The 20,000-nt window shown below is 36.8% G+C and overlaps 1 protein-coding gene across 2 annotated transcripts in view; it reads left to right on the top strand.

Moving 5' to 3' along the window:
* The window catches only part of mrc2 (mannose receptor, C type 2), a 109,531-nt gene that overhangs the window by 27,627 nt on the left and 61,904 nt on the right, over nucleotides 1-20,000 (top strand). For both annotated transcript variants that reach the window (XM_062050073.1, XM_062050072.1), the window contains exons 2-7: nucleotides 245-646; nucleotides 9,202-9,375; nucleotides 9,462-9,626; nucleotides 13,678-13,791; nucleotides 13,863-14,006; nucleotides 14,090-14,281. In XM_062050073.1, the coding sequence (XP_061906057.1) occupies nucleotides 245-646; nucleotides 9,202-9,375; nucleotides 9,462-9,626; nucleotides 13,678-13,791; nucleotides 13,863-14,006; nucleotides 14,090-14,281 (1,191 nt within the window). The remainder of the gene's footprint in view (nucleotides 1-244; nucleotides 647-9,201; nucleotides 9,376-9,461; nucleotides 9,627-13,677; nucleotides 13,792-13,862; nucleotides 14,007-14,089; nucleotides 14,282-20,000) is intronic.

Here is a 20,000-nt window from a genome sequence, read left to right as displayed (position 1 = left end):
GAAGCAAAATCTGAAGAAGAAATAGATGAATTTTGGTGTAGAAAACCATATGTGTGAATGCTTTGGAGCATTCACACAAGTAGATCAGAAAGAAGTAATGTTTTTTTTATTGTGCCCTTATCTTCTTAATGGAGGATCATTTCATTGTGTTGCTTCCCCGCCATCATGGTGTCCATTAATGAACGGTATCGATCGTCAATGTGAGCCAGCATGCAACAGTATTGACTGTTGTCCTCCTCTGCAGGGCCGCCGGACTCGGATGACTTTGCGTTCTTCCACGAGGGCAGCCAGGGATGCCTGGGGGCGCGGGCTCACTCCCTGGTCCTGTCCACGTCCTGTCAGGAGGCCAGCCAGCGCTGGAAGTGGGTCACCCGGGGCCGCCTCTTCAACCTGGGCTCCTCGCTGTGCCTCGGCCTGACCACCGGGAACGCCACCGCCGGCGGCGCGGGGCGCTCCCCTCTTAGCGTATACACCTGTGACCGCGAGCCCCCCAAGGTGCGCTGGACCTGGCGATGTGGCCAAGTGCTGGAAAACCTCAATAACTACCTGCCGTGGCCCTCGTTTTGGAACGCCTCCACGGCCTCGGCGCCGTCCAAGTGGTCTCTGCACGGCGGTGTGCAGGACTTGTGCGCCAAAACATACCGCGGTGAGTAGTCCAGAACCTCCAAGCGCACACACCATTTATTCTAGAACATGAGTCACATTATTTACATAGAAACACTGCATATATTCTGTTCCAGTGTCATCATGAAACCTTTTAAGTGCACAGGAAATGTTTTAGGTCACACTATAACAAATATTAACTGTCCTACAAGTGTAAAAAAGTGTAAATACTATCAATAGTATCTTATATACAGTCGTGGTCAAAAGTTAATAGCAATTCTTTGTATCTTGGTAGATGATGCTACATATGTAAAAAAATAAACCACATGATGTTAGTACATCAGTCGAGGAAAATGAGCAAACTACATAAATAGCATCCTGTAATTTGATTTTTATATATTTTTTTGTATCTAGATAGATTGAAAATTAACACCAAAGAGTTGACTGATGAACATTATCACATCATTTATTCAGAAAGTATAAATAACGACAAATAAAGCTAGAATGCTATTAACCGCAACATGTAAGTGTAAAAAAACCAACAACATTATGATTTGTATATTTTCAGAATGTGCTTGTTCTATTTTTTAACAAAGAAAACAATTTGAAGTTGTCTTTATTTTTAATTTATCATGCCTTGATTTTACCAGTCCGGCCCACTTGGGAGTAGATTTTTCTCCATGTGGCCCCCGATCTAAAATGAGTTTGACACCCCTGGTGTAGATGATCATATCTGCTGTACAGGTTTACTTTAGAAAAGAGAAGTGTGGGATACTTATTTTGTTGCCTTATTTGTATTTGACGTTATTAAATGTTTGGGTAGCATTTTATCAAACAAAACCAGTTTTCTTTTCAGTAAAATGAAATTTTATCAGCGCTGTTTATCTATTTGATGGATGGATGGATCTTTATTGTCGTTGCACAAGTACAACAACATTTTTGTTTTCAGCATATTTTATGGAGGAATGTAGTTAATCGTAGAACTAGCACCCAACGTTATTGAAAAAATATAAATTTAGAATCAACAATAGTTTTGAACCAATTCTGAATCAAATCATTACCCCCAAGAATCGAATCGAATCGATTCACAGCCCCTAATATATAATCAATCTAATACATCTATAATATATATATATATATATATATATATATATATATATATATATATATATATATATATATATATATATATATATATATATATATATATATATACATATATATATATATATATATATCTAACCTAATATCAATCAATCAACCTTAACTGTTATGCAAGTGTAAAAATATGTTAAACAATATTAATAGTATATTGTATTATTTACGTTAACTGTCAAACAAGTATAGAAATAAGTGAGCAGCTGTTAACTTTTTTCAATATTAACTTTTGTACAAGTGCAAAAAAAGAGTAAACACTATCAATAGTTATTTGTATTTTTACGTTATCTGTCATACATGTGTAAAAATAAGTTGAGCGTAGTTTACAGTTTATCTTATATATATTTTTTAAATTATAAACTGGATATTATAAACAAATAAGTTAGCAACTGTTATCTTTTCAGTATTAACTTTTTTACATGTGTAAAAAGAGTAAACACTATCAATAGTTATTAGTATTTTAACGTTACTGTCATACAAGTGTAAAAATAAGTTAGCAACTGTTATCTTTCTTCATACATTTTTGTACAAGTGTAAAAAAAAGAGTAAACACTATCAATAGTTAATTGTATTTTTTACATTACCTGTCCTACAAGTGTAAAAATAAGTTGAGCGTAATTTACAGTTTATCTAAAGTATATATTTTTTATTATAAACTGTCAAACAAGTGTACAAATAAGTTAGCAACTGTTATCTTTTTCAATATTAACTTTTTTACAAGTGTAAAAAAAGAGTAAACACTATAAATAGTTATTTGTATTTTTACGTTAACTGTCATACAAGTGTAAAAAATACGTAAACACTATAATGGTATACTGTATTGTATTTTTTACGTTAACTGTGATACAATTGTTAAAATAAGTTAAGCGCAGTTAAATGTACATCTTGTATATTTCTTAAGCAGTGTTTCCCATAAACTGCCAAGATACCTGTGGCGGTGGGGGCGTGGCTATGGGCGTGATCATCATGACATCATCGAGTAATTTGCATAATTTACTACAATGATATGATTTTCTCTTAAAAGGCTCAAAAAATGTATACTTACTAATTAATAATAACAGTTTTGTTTTAAACGTCCATCCATCCATCCATCCATCCATCCATCCATCCATCCATCCATCCATCCATCCATCCATTTTACAATATAATTACAACACTTTATGTACATATTTATATACAGATTTGAACAATAAGTTATTCACTGAAATATATTTATTAATTGTGGTTCTTACAAAAAATATAACTTACAAAAATATAAAAGCTAAAATGTCTCTTAAAGCTCTGCCCCTTTAATTAGTGCATACTAAATAATTTAACTTTAGCCTACTACTACAACCATATTATTTACCAGCAACATAAAGTGAAACAGAGGCAGAGGTGTCCTGCCACAGTCAGTAACAAATAAACAGAAAACAGTAGTGGTGGTAGATAGACACAGAGCTTCATCAAACATCTGATCCACTGAACAAAGAGCAACAAAAATCTTGATCCTACACTTCTCTTTTGTAAAGTAAATCTGAACAGCCGATATGGGCATCTACATCAACTATATGATTTGCCTGAGAAAGTTGACAGGACACCAAAAAAAAAAAAAAAATTGTTTTTAAATTTTTTTTTTTGTTTGTGGCGGCCTTAATTCTTTCGTGGCGGGCCACCACAAATAAATGAATGTGTGGGAAACACTGCTTAAGGTATTAACTGCCGCACAAATGTAAAAATAAGTTGACAACTGTTACCACATTTTTTTTAAAATAATTAACTGTCATACCAGTGTAAAAGAGTAAACACTATTAATACTATATTGTATTTTTGACGGGAACTGTCATACAAGTGTAAAAATAACTTAGTGTTTTCGTTTTTTTTTCTCATTATTAACCGTCATACAAGTGTAAAAATAGGTTAGTCACACCTGTATGTCCTTTTAAATGTTTGAAACCTTATTAATTGTCACAAAAGTGTAAAAAAGACCAACGTTTTTCCAGATCATATTCCAACGGTATGACCTGAGAGGCGTTTCAGAGCTTCCGCTGTATTTCTTGAACACTAAAAGAGCAGTAAAAAAAACAAAAAACGTACAGGCCACTCAGCATAAATACTTGATATCACCTTACTGCAAAATGTATGAACATGACCTTGTTGACATGTTACTGTGCTTTGTTTACTTAAAAAAGAAAGGCCTTTATTTAGAAAATTGCTAAGTTTATGAATATTATTATATATAGTATGTATGATTATGATCATTACAGTTTAGCGTCAACAAAACTGAACTTTTACCACCATTTATTAAAATTATTTTTCAATAAGTGCTAATATAATCCAATCTGAGCCCTGACTAACATACTACTGTAGTAATATCATACACCGTACTAAAATACAACGTCTAACACCAGGTGCTTGCTGAAAGTATCATTTTTTGCACTTTTACAGTAATATCACATCTCCGTACAATTCATAGCAGATGTGCGATCGTCTCCTGATGTTCCTGCCTGTTTACGTCGACACTGTCAAGCGGCAAACTTCACAGGGTGTCTCGCTGAGGTCAGGCGGGATATTAGTCAGGCCAGAGAGAAAATCTTTGCTCGCTTTCGCTAAATATGTCTGCCCTACTTTTCTTTGGACGCTTTCAAGTGTGTTTTTTTCTTTTGTGTGTGTGTGTGTGTGTCTGAGTCACAGCTTCTCCCTCTCGTGCCCTTTTACTCGCACTGCACTCAGCTGTAATGGACAGGCACGGCCACAACATTAGGTACCTGCAAGCGCAAGATTTTGTTTTTTTGCGTCACTTTTTCAGAAAGTTGCGGCAAAAGTTGCCACGTTTTCAATAACAATTCAATAACATTGAATCAATTTGGGATTTTATAAATGTCTTTTAAGTGTTCCTTGTAATAAAAAATAAAAAAAAGCATATGGTTTCAACAAAAATTTAGAAAACAAATACCGTATTGATGTTTTACTCGTTTTATGCCACACAGATTTAAAAGTGGACACTAGTGTGAAAGCAAATTCTCCGAGCTCATTGTCAAATTACTGCACTGTTTTAATTAGAACTGGCAAAAATAAGTTAACTCATGTGATTAATCACAAAAAATTATAAACTAAATAAATAATAATCATTAAATAAAGAATCATTAACTTAGAATTTATTGGCAGCAACACATTGCAAAAATAAAGTTGGCACAGTGGCATTTTTACCACTGTGTTACATGGCCTTTCCTTTTAACAACACTCAGTAAATGTTTGGAACTGAGGAGACCAATTTTTGAAGCTTTTCAGGTGGAATTCTTTCCCATTCTTGCTTGATGTGCAGCTTAAGTTGTGGTATTTGACGCTTCATATTGCGCCACACATTTTCAATGGGAGACAGGTCTGGACTACAGGCAGGCCAGTCTAGTACCCACACTCTTTTACTATGAAGCCACATGCAGAATGTGGCTTGGCTTTGTCTCGCTGAAATAAGCAGGGGCGTCCATGAAAAAGACGTTGATTGGATGGCAACATATGTTGCTCCAAAACCTGTATGTACCTTTCAGCATTAATGGTGCCTCCACAGATGTGTAAGTTACCCATGCCTTGGGCACTAATACACCCCCAAAACCATCACAGAGGCTGACATTTGAACTTTGCGCTTATAACAATCCGGATGGTTCTTTTCCTCTTTGGTCCGGATTACACAACGTCCACAATTTCCAAAAACAATTTGAAATATGGACTCGTCAGACCAGAGAACACTTTTCCACTTTGCATCAGTCCATCCTAGATGAGTTCGCACCCAGCAAAGCGTTTCTGGGTGTTGTTGATAAATGGCTTTGGCTTTGCATAGTAGAGTTTTAACTTGCACTTACAGATGTAGCGACAAACTGTAGTTACTGACAGTGGTTTTCTGAAGTGTTGATATCCTTTACACACTGATGTCGCTTTTTGATGCAGTACCGCCTGAGGGATCGAAGGTCACGGGCGTTCAATGTTGGTTTTCGGCCGTTCGGCATTTCATGGAAGCTGCTTTTATACCCAACCATGGCACCCACCTGTTCCCAATTAGCCTGTTGACCCGTGGGATGTTCCAAATAAGTGTTTGATGAGCATTCCTCAACTTTCTCAGTCTTTTTTGCCACACGTGCCAACTTTTTTGAAACATGTTGAAGGCATCAAATTCCAAATGAGCTAATATTTGCAAAAAATAAAGTCTACCAGTTTGAACGTTAAGTATCTTGTCTTTGCAGTCTATTCAATTGACAATAGGTTGAAATGGTTTTGCAAATCATTGTATTCTGGTTTTATTTACTATTTACACAACGTGCCAACTTCACTGGTTTTGGGTTTTGTAAATAGTTTACAATATATATGTTTATGTGTGATTTAAAAGAAATTAAAAGTAATTTCTTAGAAAACAAAAAATATTGCATTGGGTTAATAATTGGAAAAGTTTAAAAGCAACTCCTTAAATTCCGTTTTGATATCTGCAATAATCTTAGAGGATTTTGAGGTCTGAAAATAATTAATAACTATGCAAAAGAAAACAATTGTGCATTTTTGTAGTCATTATTTGCAGTATTTTAATGGCATTTAATTCATCACATCTGGGTTGTTTAGATTTTCTTTGAAGAGGTTTTTTTTCTCTCATTTGAGCAGGCGTCATCAGTTCATGCTCACAGACTTACCACAGCTCTACTGCAGTCTGAGAGCCTGGTGCATCATCCAACATATTTATCCTGTACAAGAAAGGGCATGTCCCAACAAGAAGGGTTTCACTCTAATGCGATGCAAAACGTGTTGGAGCATGCGCCCTCTTGCAGAGGATGAATACTTAGGGCAGGGGTCGGCAACCCAAAATGTTGAAAGAGACAAAAAAATAATAATAAAAAAATCTGTTAAAAAAATTAAGAGCCTTCTATAAGTGTTATAATGAAGTCAACACATGATGTAAGTGTCTATATTAGCTTTATTAGCCTACTTTCCAAATGACTTTAAAAGTCTTATATAAGTGTTATAATGAAGTCAACACATGATATAAGTGTCTATATTAGCTATATCAGCCTACTATCAAAATGACTTTAAAAGTCTTATATAAGTGTTAAAATGAAGACAACACATGCTATATAAGTGTCTATATTAGCCTGCTATCCAAATGACTGTCGCAGGCTGACACAAATCTTCTATGACAGAAATGTTGCTTCATTTCTGTTGATTTAATTCATTCTACACATTTTTACAACATTGGAAAACATTAGTAAAAAACGCAGGCTTCTCAGGAGGTGAGATAACTCCTCTAAATTACTCGCTTAGAATGGCCAAAGGTAAAGATGAGTGTGTCCAAGTTAAAGGAAATGGCGGGCTGTCTACTTCTAATGGATTTATAACAATCTATGCAAGATGTGTTATGTTTGCTGTGGTCTGGAACAACATGGCAGAAATGCAGCCAATATTACGTACAGATAATGTGTCATGAGACATGCAAGTATAAATTAAATACACACGGGACATAGGTGAAGGAAATAAAATGAGCTCAAATATACCTACAAACGATGCAATATGTAAATACAGCTAGCCTAAATAGCATGTTAGCATCGATTAGCTTGCAGTCATGCACTGACCAAATATGCTTGATAAGCACTATAACAAGTCAATAACGTCAACAAAGTTCACCCTTGTGCATTCACGCACAGCACAAAATGTTTGGTGGACAAAATTAGACAAAGAATGAGTTCTATAAAATACGTCTTTCTGCATCGTTGAAGAAAGTTATACATGTAAACAAATTACGGTGAGTTCAAGGTCCGCCAAAATTAGTAGGACAAAGCGGCGCTTGCCAAATACTCTCATCAGAGAATCATGTTTAATATAAATAGTGGGATTTCTAACAGTTAGGGAGGTTTGTGTCATGTTTATCCTTCTAAAGAAACCATAATAAAACAAAAGTATATTTTTCAGATATTTTTTTCTATTTTCATACATTTTTTAAAAAGCTCCAGGGAGCCACCAGGGTGGCGCTAAAGAGCGGCATGCGGCTCGAGACACCTAGTTGCAGACCCCCGACTTAGGGTATTACCATGCTCTCAGACGAGAGTTGTCTTTTTTAATTTCACATTCAATGTCGTGAGAAAACAATGACCCGATAAATGAGATATTTATAGGGGTGTAACGGTGCGTGTATTTGTACTGAACCGTTTCGGTACGGGGGGTTCGGTTCGGGGGGTTCGGTTCGGAGGTGTACCGAACGAGTTTCCACAAGGAACATATTAAGTAACTGCCTAAGCTAAAGTCTTAACAAGCTGCTCCGCTTCCTTCTGCCTGTCTCTGTCAGTACTCTACACAGCACCCAGCATTGTCCCACCCACACAGCCATCTGATTGGTTACACGCAGAGCAGTAACAGCCAATCAGCAGTGCGTATTCAGAGCGCATGTAGTCAGTGCTTAGCGTTTAGCAGGTAAGCATCAGGCAGCGGAGTCTCCTCAAATTATAATAAACACCTCCCACTCAACTACTAGTAACATCATTATGAGCCCGTTGACCTTCTAGAAACCTAAACGGCAGCTCAGCTCGCTCGTAGTCCTGGCTTGAGATGAAGGCTAATTCGCTTTTAGCGTAACGTTAGCTCATTTTGCGGTGTGTGTGTGTGTGTGTGTGTGTTACGGACAGCAAAGCCCTGTCTGTCTGTTATTTCACTTTACCTTTTGCTGTGTTGATTGAGCTTTGTTGAAGCAGCAAAAAAGGACATTATGTTAAATGAAGAGTTTCTGTCTCTGATAGTTGATATAATAATGTAACTGCATCATAAAGCCTACATCAGCTCCATGGTGTTCAGGGATGAATAGTCTCTCCTATTGCTATTGTACTATTTTTTCAGCTATAGTTACATTAATCATTAGTAATGCAGCAGCCTAGTTTTGAATGGCAGGGTTCCTGCTATCACATGTTGATAAAAATATAACAATTACATAATAAAAATCAACTGCAGGCTTCCCAAATGCTGTAATAAATTAAGCATGATGAGTTGACTTGAAACTGTTTAATGTTGCACTTTTTATATGTAGAAGAAAAGTTTTGTCATTTTATTTAATCTGAGCAACAACTTGAGGCAGTTTAATGTTGATTAACATGGGCAGAATTATTATAGTGTTCCCAATGTTAAAAGGATAAAGCCATTGATTACAATTAGTTATTTATTGAAAAATAAATAACCAAAACATTTATATTTTGTTGTTTTCTTACTGTACCAAAAATGAACCGAACCGTGACCTCTAAACCGAGGTACGTACCGAACCAAAGTTTTTGTGTACCGTTACACCCCTAGATATTTACAATAGTGCTTCGTAAATAAAGCCACTTCCAAGTTTTGTGGATTCAATTATGTCACCATTTATGGCGTTTTGCCGGATTGAAACAAGAAGTACAAGCACAGATTCTATTCTTCCACTAACTTGTACAAATCTTCAAATACCAGAGATCTACACCATCCAGGGCAACGCTCAAGGCAGCCCCTGCTACCTTCCCTTCCTGTACGATGGACAGTGGTTCCACAGCTGCACCAGCATCGGCCGCGAGGACGGCCACTTGTGGTGCGCCACCACATACGACTACGCTGCAGACGAGCGTTGGGGCTTCTGTCCCGTCATGAGTGAGACCTCCCTCCCGAGTTGATGTCTAATTCTGATTGCCCGGGATGACTTTTGCTTGAATTGTCCTTTTTTTCTGTCGCATCAGGCGGCGGCTGCGAGACATTCTGGGACAAGGACCCTCTGACAGACAGCTGCTACCAGTTTAACTTCCAGGCCACGTTGTCGTGGAACGAGGCCCGCATTAGCTGCCAGCAGCAGGGGGCCGACCTTCTCAGCATCACCAAGCTGCACGAGCAGACCTACATCAACGGTAACTTTAATACCAGTTCACTCTTTTCAATCGCCAGATCGATGAAAAAAATGTGCCAGGAGGACGACGCCCACTTTTTGGATGTCATTGTTTTTGACTAATTGTTTCCAGACTTGAACTCATTTGGACTATTTTATGAAATGTTATTACCACCATCAGTAAATTTCCATTTACACTGACTCATGGAATTTTTACACTTATAATACTTAATACTGTAAAGAGGCATAGTTAAAAAAATTAAAAATATATATAGAGAGAGATAGTTTTAGTTAATCAACACTCTAATCAACTTTGATTATTTTTCAAAAATGTGGAACATTATTATACATTTAGTATATATTTAAACACATTTTAAACAGGAAACTCTTTTTGTTCTTCTTTTCTATTACACATATATGATGAAGTGATTTAAATCCTAGTATAATCTTAATATATTATTAGTATATTATTTTGAGTTTTCTATTTTGACTATTTATTATTATAAAACTTTTAATTAAAAATAATGAGACATGCAGTATATATACTGTATAACATTTAACAGGAAACATTATTATTATTATTATTATTATTATTAAAATGATTACCATTGTTGTTATTTCATCAATGATAACAAATATATGATGACATTAATTAAATCCTAATATGATAATATTTGAGCAATAAATTAATAAATGGAAAAAAGTATACCTATTCACACTTGCTATTGATATATATTTTTTGGAGAATCCTCTGGTTCTTTGGCCTTAAAATGATCCAGTAGTCTATTTTGAAAATATATATTTTTTATATTATTTATTTACTCTCTCAACCCAAAAAAAATTCAAAATAAATAAATATACTTAAAAAACAATTACAATTAATGCTTTTACATTAATAATATTATGTTATCATTTCAACAATAATCAAATAATGATTAATTAATTATATAAAAAATTATGTAAGAAAACTTTAATTGCCTATTATTTAAAAACAATTGCCAGACCACAAATAAACAACAGCAATATGATTATCACTGTTATAATTTCATTTATAGTACAAAATATATGAAGAAGTGATTTAAATCCTAATATGATAATATTCACAAAAAAAAAAATACTTATTTACATGTGCTATTAATTAAAAAAAAAAAAAAAAAAAAAAAAAAAAAATATATATATATATATATATATATATATATATATATATATATATATATATATATATATATATATATATATATAATCATTTGATTATTTGGCCTTAAAATAATACGGTACTCTATTTTGAAAATATATTTTTATTATGATATTTATTATGTATTTACTCTCTCAACCAAAAAAATCTAATCAAATTAAATACATATATTTAAAAAAAATTACAATTAATACCATTACAACAATGATAATAATACTAATATTTTATTATCATTTAATCCACAATTAGATAATGATTAAATAATTATATACAAAAATGATATGATAAAACCTTAACTGGCTGTTATTTAAAAAAAAAAAAGAAAAAAAAGCCAGACCCATATCAAATTACACAACAATTTGATTATCACTTATATTAATATTTGATCAATAATACAAAATATATGATGATGTGATTTAAATCCTAATATGATAATTTTCAAGAATAGAATTCATAAAAGAAAGACAAATATACCTATTCACACCTGCTATTGGTTTATATTTTTTGTAGAATCATTTGGTTCTTTGGCCTTAAAATAATTATATACAAAAATGATATGATAAAACCTTAACTGGCTGTTATTTAAAAAAAAAAGAAAAAAAAGCCAGACCCATATAAAATTACACAACAATTTGATTATCACTTATATTAATATTTGATCAATAATACAAAATATATGATGATGTGATTTAAATCCTAATATGATAATTTTCAAGAATAAAATTCATACAAGAAAGACAAATATACCTATTCACACCTGCTATTGGTTTATATTTTTTGTAGAATCATTTGGTTCTTTGGCCTTAAAATACAGTAGCACAGTGGTTCTCAAACCTTTTTCACCAAGTACCACCTCATAAAATACCAACATTAAAATACAGTAACGTAGTAGGCCAAAGTATTCATTAAAAACAAGGCAGAGGTTTTATTTAACAAGTGTATTTAATACACTGTTTCAATATAGGAATATAAAACAGTGCACTTTAATCAAGTGATTGGGCATGTACCCACAGTTTGAGAATCACTCTAGTTGTTTATTTTGAAAATATATATTTCTAATATTTACTCTCTCAACAACATTAAATTGATGTATTTTGAAAAGTGTACATTTAATACTATTATAATAATAATATTGTATTATCATCATGGCATTCATAATTATATAATGATATAAAACTGTTAATATGAACACTTTAAAGGCCTACTGAAACCCACTACTACCGACCACGCAGTCTGATAGTTTATATATCAATGATGAAATCTTAACATTGAAACACATGCCAATACGGCCGGGTTAACTTATAAAGTGCAATTTTAAAATTCCCACCACACTTCCGGTTGAAAAACTCCTTTGGATATGATTTATGCGCGTGACGTCACAAAATCCACGGAAGTGGTTGTACCCCATCGACCCGATACAAAAACCTCTTGTTTTCTTCGACAAAATTCCACAGTATTCTGGACATCTGTGTTGGTGAATCTTTTGCAATTTGTTTAATGAACAACGTTGTAGGTGGGATCGATCGGTGTATTAGCGGCTAAGTACAATACTTACAGCAACACAACAAGGACTACTTACTACGCCTAGCCGATGATTGCCGCCAAACCCACGGATGAAGTCCTTCGTCGCGCCGTCGATCGCTGGAACGCAGGTGAGCACGGCTGTTGATGGGAAGATGAGGGCTGGCTGGCGTAGGTAGAGCGCTAATGTTTTTATCATAGTTCTGTGAGGTCCGGTTGCTAAGTTGATAAATTAGCCTTAGCGTCGTTAGCAACAGCATTGTTAAGCCTTACCAGGCTGAGAATTTTTAACCGTGTAGTTACATGTACATGGTTTAATAGTATTGTTGATCTTCTGTCTATCCTTCCAGTCAGGGGTTTATTTCTTTTGTTTCTATCTTCATTTGAGAACGATGCTATCACGTTTGCTCAGTAGCTAAGTGTGTCACCGATGTATTGTCGTGGGGATAAAAGTCACTTTAAATGTCCATTTCGCGTGCTCGACTCTCATTTTCAAGAGGATATAGTATCCGAGGTGGTTTGAAATACAAATCCGTGATCCACAATAGAAAAAGGAGAGAATGTGGAATCCAATGAGCCAGCTTGTACCTAAGTTACGGTCAGAGCGAAAAAAGATACGTCCATCACTGCCTCTCTAGTTCTTCACTCTAACGTTCCTCATCTACGAATCTTTCATCCTCGCTCAAATTAATGGGGTAATCGTCGCTTTGTCGCTCCGAATCTCTCGCTCCATTGTAAACAACGGGGAATTGTGAGGAATACTAGCTCCTGTGACGTCACGCTACTTCCGGTACAGGCAAGGCTTTTTTTATCAGCAGCAAAAGTTGCGAACTTTATCGTCGATTTTCTCTACTAAATCCTTTCAGCAAAAATATGGCAATATCGCGAAATGATCAAGTATGACACATAGAATGGATCTGCTATTCCCGTTTGAATAAAAAAAAATCATTTCAGTAGGCCTTTAACTGGCTGTTTAAAAAAAACAACATTTATTTATTCATTTGATAGGGAAATCATAATACAGGCACTGAGAAAAAACACTTTTTTCTTTTTTTTGTCCCCCCTGCACTCCCCCCTCCCCCTAGCTTCAAAAAAAAAATTAAAATACAAATACAAAAAAATTTTAAAAAATCACAAAAAAACACAGTGGGAAATATTTTTTAATTAGAAAAATAATTTCCAAAACCCCCCCAAAAAAAATCCATCACAAATTGTATTTAGTTTATTAATATTAGTCATACAATTACAGTGCGTGTTTCTCATGGTGAAGTCTTCCAATTCTGGTTCGTTGCCTAATAAAATTGAATAAAGTACCTTGAAAAAAAGACATGACAAGTTGAACTTTTGCTTTGCGAAGGCTTTTTGACAGGCTACAGTGCCGCCTTGTGGCTCGGCCTCAATGACCTGGACATCAACGGCGGCTGGCAGTGGGCTGACTCCTCGCCGCTCAAATATATCAACTGGGAACCAGGTTCGAAATATGTTGAAATATCTTCGCTTCAGGAACATTTGCCTCAGTGATGTTCTCCTCCTCTCTTGTAGAACAACCAAACCACGAAGACGAGGAGAACTGCGTGGTGATCAGGACAGAGTCGTCGGGTCGTTGGCAAAATCGCGACTGTTCCGACGCCCTTCCGTACGTGTGCAAGAAGAGGCCCAACGCCACCCTGGACCCTTTCACCACTGGTCAGACCGAGTCCACTCCTGGTACCCTACTGTACGAACCCACAGCTCTAGAACCTGAGCCGTGGTCTTCGGTGTCCTCGCAGACTCGTGGGCCGACGACGAGAAGTACGAGTGCGACGTGGGCTGGCAGGCCTTCCAGGCGGGCTGCTACAAGATGACCGCGGAGAAGAGCGACTGGGAGGCGGCGCTCAAGACGTGCCAGAAGTTGGAGGGCAACCTGGCCAGCATCCACACGCTGCCCGAGTTGGAGTTCATCTTGCGCAACATCAAGAAAGGTCAGTTTCAAAATGATCTGTGGACAGAAAAGAATACAATATAACTTTATCGTCAATGCACTGAAAAAGTACCCCGTAACTCCGTAACCGTATTTTTCGGACTATAAGGCGCACTTAAAATCCTTTTCTCAAAACTCCCTAATGTACGGAATAATTTTGGTTGTGCTTACTGACCTCAAAGCTATTTTATTTGGTACATGGTGTAAAGATAAGTGCATACTTGCAACCTTGAGACCTCCAAATTCGGGAGATTGGGGGGGGGGGTTAAGGGGGAAGGAGTATATTTATAGCTAGAATTAACTGAAATTCAAGTATTTCTTATATATATATATATATAAATAAAATAAATACTTGACTTTTAGTGAATTCTAGCAATATATATATATATATATATATATATATATATATATATATATATATATATATATATATATATATATACATATCAATAAAATAAATACTTGAATTTCAGTGTTCATTTATTTACACATATACACACATAACACTCCTCTCTACTCATTGTTGTATTTGAAAGTGCAATGCTTTGCAGCCAGTAGCACAGCCTTTTGAAGGAGCGTAGGTATGGGCAGTGTAATATTCTGGGTTGGAGTCAATAACCAGGCGAGGTGACGAAGTTACGTCTCTTTACTTCATACTTCAGAACCGACTCCCACACTTGCCGTCAGGGTGCGCAATACAACGTAAACCGTTGGCCAACCAAAAAGTAATAGTGTGGTTACACTATAGTGTTCTGTGGTTACTTTTTGGTTGGCCAAGCAGATGTGACGACAGGCTGTCCTCACTCAAGTCCGGCTGGAAATCGGGAGAAATTCCGTAGAATGGTTGCCCCGGGAGATTTTCGGGAGAGACACTGAAATTCGGGAGTCTTCCGGAAAATTCGGGAGGGTTGGCAAGTATGCGACAGGCTGTCCTCACTCAGGTCCGCACGGACCTGGAGGGGGCGTGCCTTAAGTCCGACTGGAAATCGGGAGAATGGTTGCCCCGGGAGATTTTCGGGAGAGGCACTGAAATTCGGGAGTCTCCTGGAAAATTCGGGAGGGTTGGCAAGTATGGATAAGTGTGACAAGTAGATGGCAGTCACACAAAAGAGATATGTGTGGACTGCAATATGACTCAAATAAACAACACAAACATTTTATATGTTCTATTGAAAATATAGAACATTACACACGGCGCTCAAAAATCTATCAAAATGTTTTAGCATGACTTTGGTAAGCTATGAAGCCGCACCGCTTGATGAATTGTACTGTGCTTCAACATACGAGTATTATTATGGTGTGTGTATAAGGTAAGACATATTATCTGGCGTTTTGTTTCGCAATATTATGCAAAAGAGACTTTTCTTACCTTCTGGTACCCGCTGATCTGTATTTGGGATCTGCATAAGTCATGAAAATGTGCGCGTACTCGCATTTGTAGTAGTCGATAAGCTTCTTCTTTTTCTCTATCTTGTTGTTATGGGACATTCGTCCTGCGCTGTTGCCATTTTTTTTATTTTTTTTATTTTTTATTTATTTATTTATTTTTTTTATAATGTCCTGCCCAGCTTCTCGGGCAAATCATATAGCAGATGTAGATGCCCATATCGGCTGTTCAGATTTACTTTACAAAAGAGAAGTGTAGGATACTTCTCTTGTTGCCTTACTTGTATTTTGACTTTATTAAATGTATTTATATTATCATTTGGTGCAGCCGGGCCGGAGCAGGAGGGGATAGAAAGAGAGAAAAAGGAAGACAGAGGGGGGAATTGTGGGGACAAGAGGGGGATTAGACAGAGAGACAAAAACAACAACAGCAAACACAACAACAACAACAACAGAGCAACATCAGCAAATACGACATGTACAAATATGATGGTAAAAGTAATAGCAAATAAGCAGTTAGCGAAAATTAAAAAAAAAAAAAAAAAATACAGAAATGACAATGAGCATTATTACACTAAAAATGGAGCAATATGAATACCAATAGAAATAGTGCTATTGATAATAAACAATACCAGTACTTTACCTTTATTATCAACAATACAATTGTTCAAATGCAACAATACATATACGTAATGATAACTTGAGATACGAAAGAATGCAGAAAAATGGAGGGGAAGAAAGAGAAGCAACCTTAACCTTGTAGATTGTTATAGTAACAATAGGTTAAGCTTTGTCAGTGTGCCATTTCTAATATAAAGTAGTGTAAAGTTCTTACTTATATCTGTCAGTAAACTCGCCATGAAAGCGCTAAAACATACCGGTGTAGTGAGTTTACATTATTCACCCAAGGAACTTTAGTTATTAGTGTTCCGGTCGGACGGTTTTTCACGGGACACATTGTTGTTGAATGTCATTAAAACAGTTAGCTCCATCTTTTGACACTTCTTCCACTCCCGTCCTTGCACGCTACACCGCTACAACAAAGATGACGGAGAAAAGACGCTGCCGAAGGTGAGCCTCGTAAATAAGACCGCCCACAAAACGGCGCATCCTGAAGCGACTGTCAGAAAGCGACTTGAAGATGATCTGTAAAACATCATCTATGTAACATTTTGACCTAACAACCAACATTACACGTTATGTAGTTGGTTTTACATTTAGAACAAAATAAATAATAATATGACTGATTTTGACAAAAGAACCACCATTACATGTTATGTACACCACAAGGAAGTGTTTTTAATTTAGAAATGGTCCGTAAAATACGGTAAGTTCTTATTGTGAGACCACAAAAACCCTCAAAATTTGTATTCATTTTTTATTACAATATAATATAACTTCAATGTCATTGCACTTAAAAAGTACAAGGAAATTTAAAAAAACTGATGTTTTTATGAACTTCACAAGATGGCATTAGTTGCATTTAAAGCATGATGAGCTTCATCTAGCTCTGCATGCACTTTAAAATGTGGGCTGTTGGTGTTAAAGCCATGCATGTTACACTATGCCACACAGTAGTTTAACACCAACTCATCAGTGCTATTAATGCTGACTGAGCAGTTTGCTATTACAACTTTGGTTCTGCTGCCGCTGTGTTGTATGTATTCATGAATAACCGTGTGGTGTGCTTACAGAAAAGTTGAAGGCTGTATGGGCCACTTTGTTCTTTTTTGTCCATTCGAGATCCCTTAAAGGCCTACTGAAATGAAATGTTCTTATTTAAACGGGGATAGCAGATCCATTCTATGTGTCATACTTGATCATTTCGCGATATTGCCATATTTTTGCTGAAAGGATTTAGTAGAGAACATCGGCGATAAAGTTCGCAACTTTTGGTCGCTGATAAAAAAAAAGCCTTGCCTGTACCGGAAGTAGCGTGACGTCGCAGGTTGAAGGGCTCCTCACATTTCCCCATTGTTTACACCAGCAGCGAGAGCGATTCGGACCGAGAAAGCGACGATTACCCCGTTAATTTGAGCGAGGATGAAAGATTCGTGGATGAGGCACGTGAGAGTGAAGGACGAGAGTGCAGTGCAGGACGTATCTTTTTTCGCTCTGACCGTAACTTAGGTACAAGGGCTCATTGGATTCCACACTTTCTCCTTTTTCTATTGTGGATCACGGATTTGTATTTTAAACCACCTCGGATACTATATCCTCTTGAAAATGAGAGTCAAGAACGCGAAATGGACATTCACAGTGACTTTTATCTACACGACAATACATCGGTGAAGCACTTTAGCTACGGAGCTAACGTGATAGCATCGGGCTTAACTGCAGATAGAAACAAAAGAAATAAACCCCTGACTGGAAGGATAGACAGAAAATCAACAATACTATTAAACCATGGACATGTAAATACACGTTTAATGCTTTCCAGCCTGGCAAAGCTTAACAATGCTGTTGCTATCGACGCCATTGAAGCTAACTTAGCTACGGGACCTCACAGAGCTATGCTTAAAACATTAGCTATCCACCTACGCCAGCCCTCATCTGCTCATCAACACCCGTGCTCACCTGCGTTCCAGCGATCGACGGCGCGACGAAGGACTTCACCGATCATCGATACGGTCGGCGGCTAGCGTCGGATAGCGCGTCTGCTATCCAACTCAAAGTCCTCCTGGTTGTGTTGCTGCAGCCAGCCGCTAATACACTAATACCACCTACAGCTTTCTTCTTTGCAGTCTCCATTGTTCATTAAACAAATTGCAAAAGATTCACCAACACAGATGTCCAGAATACTGTGGAATTTTGCGATGAAAACAGAGCTGTTTGTATTGGGATACAATGGTGTCCCAATACTTCCACTTCAACCATTGACGTCACGCGCAAACGTCATCATATCTAGACATTTTCAACCGGAAGTTTCCCGGGAAATTTAAAATTGCACTTTATAAGTTAACCCGGCCGTATTGGCATGTGTTGCAATGTTAACATTTCATCATTGATATATAAAGTATCAGACTGCGTGGTCGGTAGTAGTGGCTTTCAGTAGGCCTTTAATGCTGACTGAGCAGTTTGCTATTGCAACTTTGGTTCTGCTGCCGCTGTGTTGTACGTATTCATGAATAACCGTGTGGTGTGCTTACAGAAAAGTTGAAGGCTGTATGGGCCACTTTGTTCTTTTTTTGTCCATTCGAGATCCCTTAAATCAGTGTTTTTCAACCTTTTTTGAGCCAAGGCACATTTTTTTCATAAAAAAAATACGGAGGCACACCACCAGCAGAAAGGGTTAAAAAATGAAACTCCACCAGGTTGTCGTGCCTTATTTTGAGTTTGTTGTTGTTTTCCTGTGTGTAGTGCTCTAGTTCCTGTCTTGCGCTGTTATTTTGGTGACCCTTCCTGTTTTGTTGATGTTCTCCTGTAGCAGTTTCACGCCTTCCTTTGAGCGCTATTGCCCGCACATGCTGTGTTTTCGCAATCAAGACTATTCAAGTTGTGCGTACGCTATCCTTCTTTGTGGGGACGTTGTTGATCGTCATGTCATGTACGAATATGCTTTGTGGACGCCGTCTGCTCCCCACGCTGTAAGTTTTTGCTGTCGTCCAGCATTCTGTTTTTGTTTACATTGTAGCCAGTTCAGTTTTACTTTGGTTTTGCACAGCCATCCCTATGCTTCAGTGCCTTTTCCTAGCGGGACTTGCCTTTTGTTCATTTTTGGTTTAAGCGTTACATACCTTTTTACCTGCACGCTGTCTCCCGCTGTGCTCTGCATGTTGGGATCACGATATACCATCCTCGACGCGTTCCAACGTCTACAAAGCAATGAACTACCTGCTGCCACCTACTGATATGGAGTATTACATGGTTATCCTACAAGCTCTACAAGACAACGGCGCATTATTATAATTATTGCACCAATTAGGTGAAGTTGCATAATTTCCCACGGCACACCAGACAATATCTCTAGTGTGCCACGGCACAGTGGTTGAAAAACACTGCCTTAAAACACATGGCAGTTATTATTAGTTTATTTTATTATTTCCTGTCCAGCGCTCTTAATTTTTCTCCCACATCCTGTTTGCCTCCATTTGCCACCACTCCTCTGTGCATCAACGCTGTACATTTGCTTGTTTTGCGCTTCATACGCCTGTTTTGCAGCTGCACACTCTTGTTTTTGTGTTGCCTGCGTTTCCCTAATTAAGGGGGCTTCTTTTCTGCACTTGCCTGCCGTCTCTGCATACATACAGCGAAACATAACAGAAACTAAAATGATGTAGCTCAATCAACTCTTATTTTTATTGTTATCATTAGAGATATCCGATAATGGCTTT

The sequence above is a fragment of the Entelurus aequoreus genome, linkage group LG06 (assembly GCF_033978785.1).
Source record: "Entelurus aequoreus isolate RoL-2023_Sb linkage group LG06, RoL_Eaeq_v1.1, whole genome shotgun sequence".
NCBI lineage: Eukaryota > Metazoa > Chordata > Actinopteri > Syngnathiformes > Syngnathidae > Entelurus > Entelurus aequoreus.
Note: the sequence above shows the minus strand (reverse complement) of the source record. Positions and strands in the feature narration are given on the sequence as shown.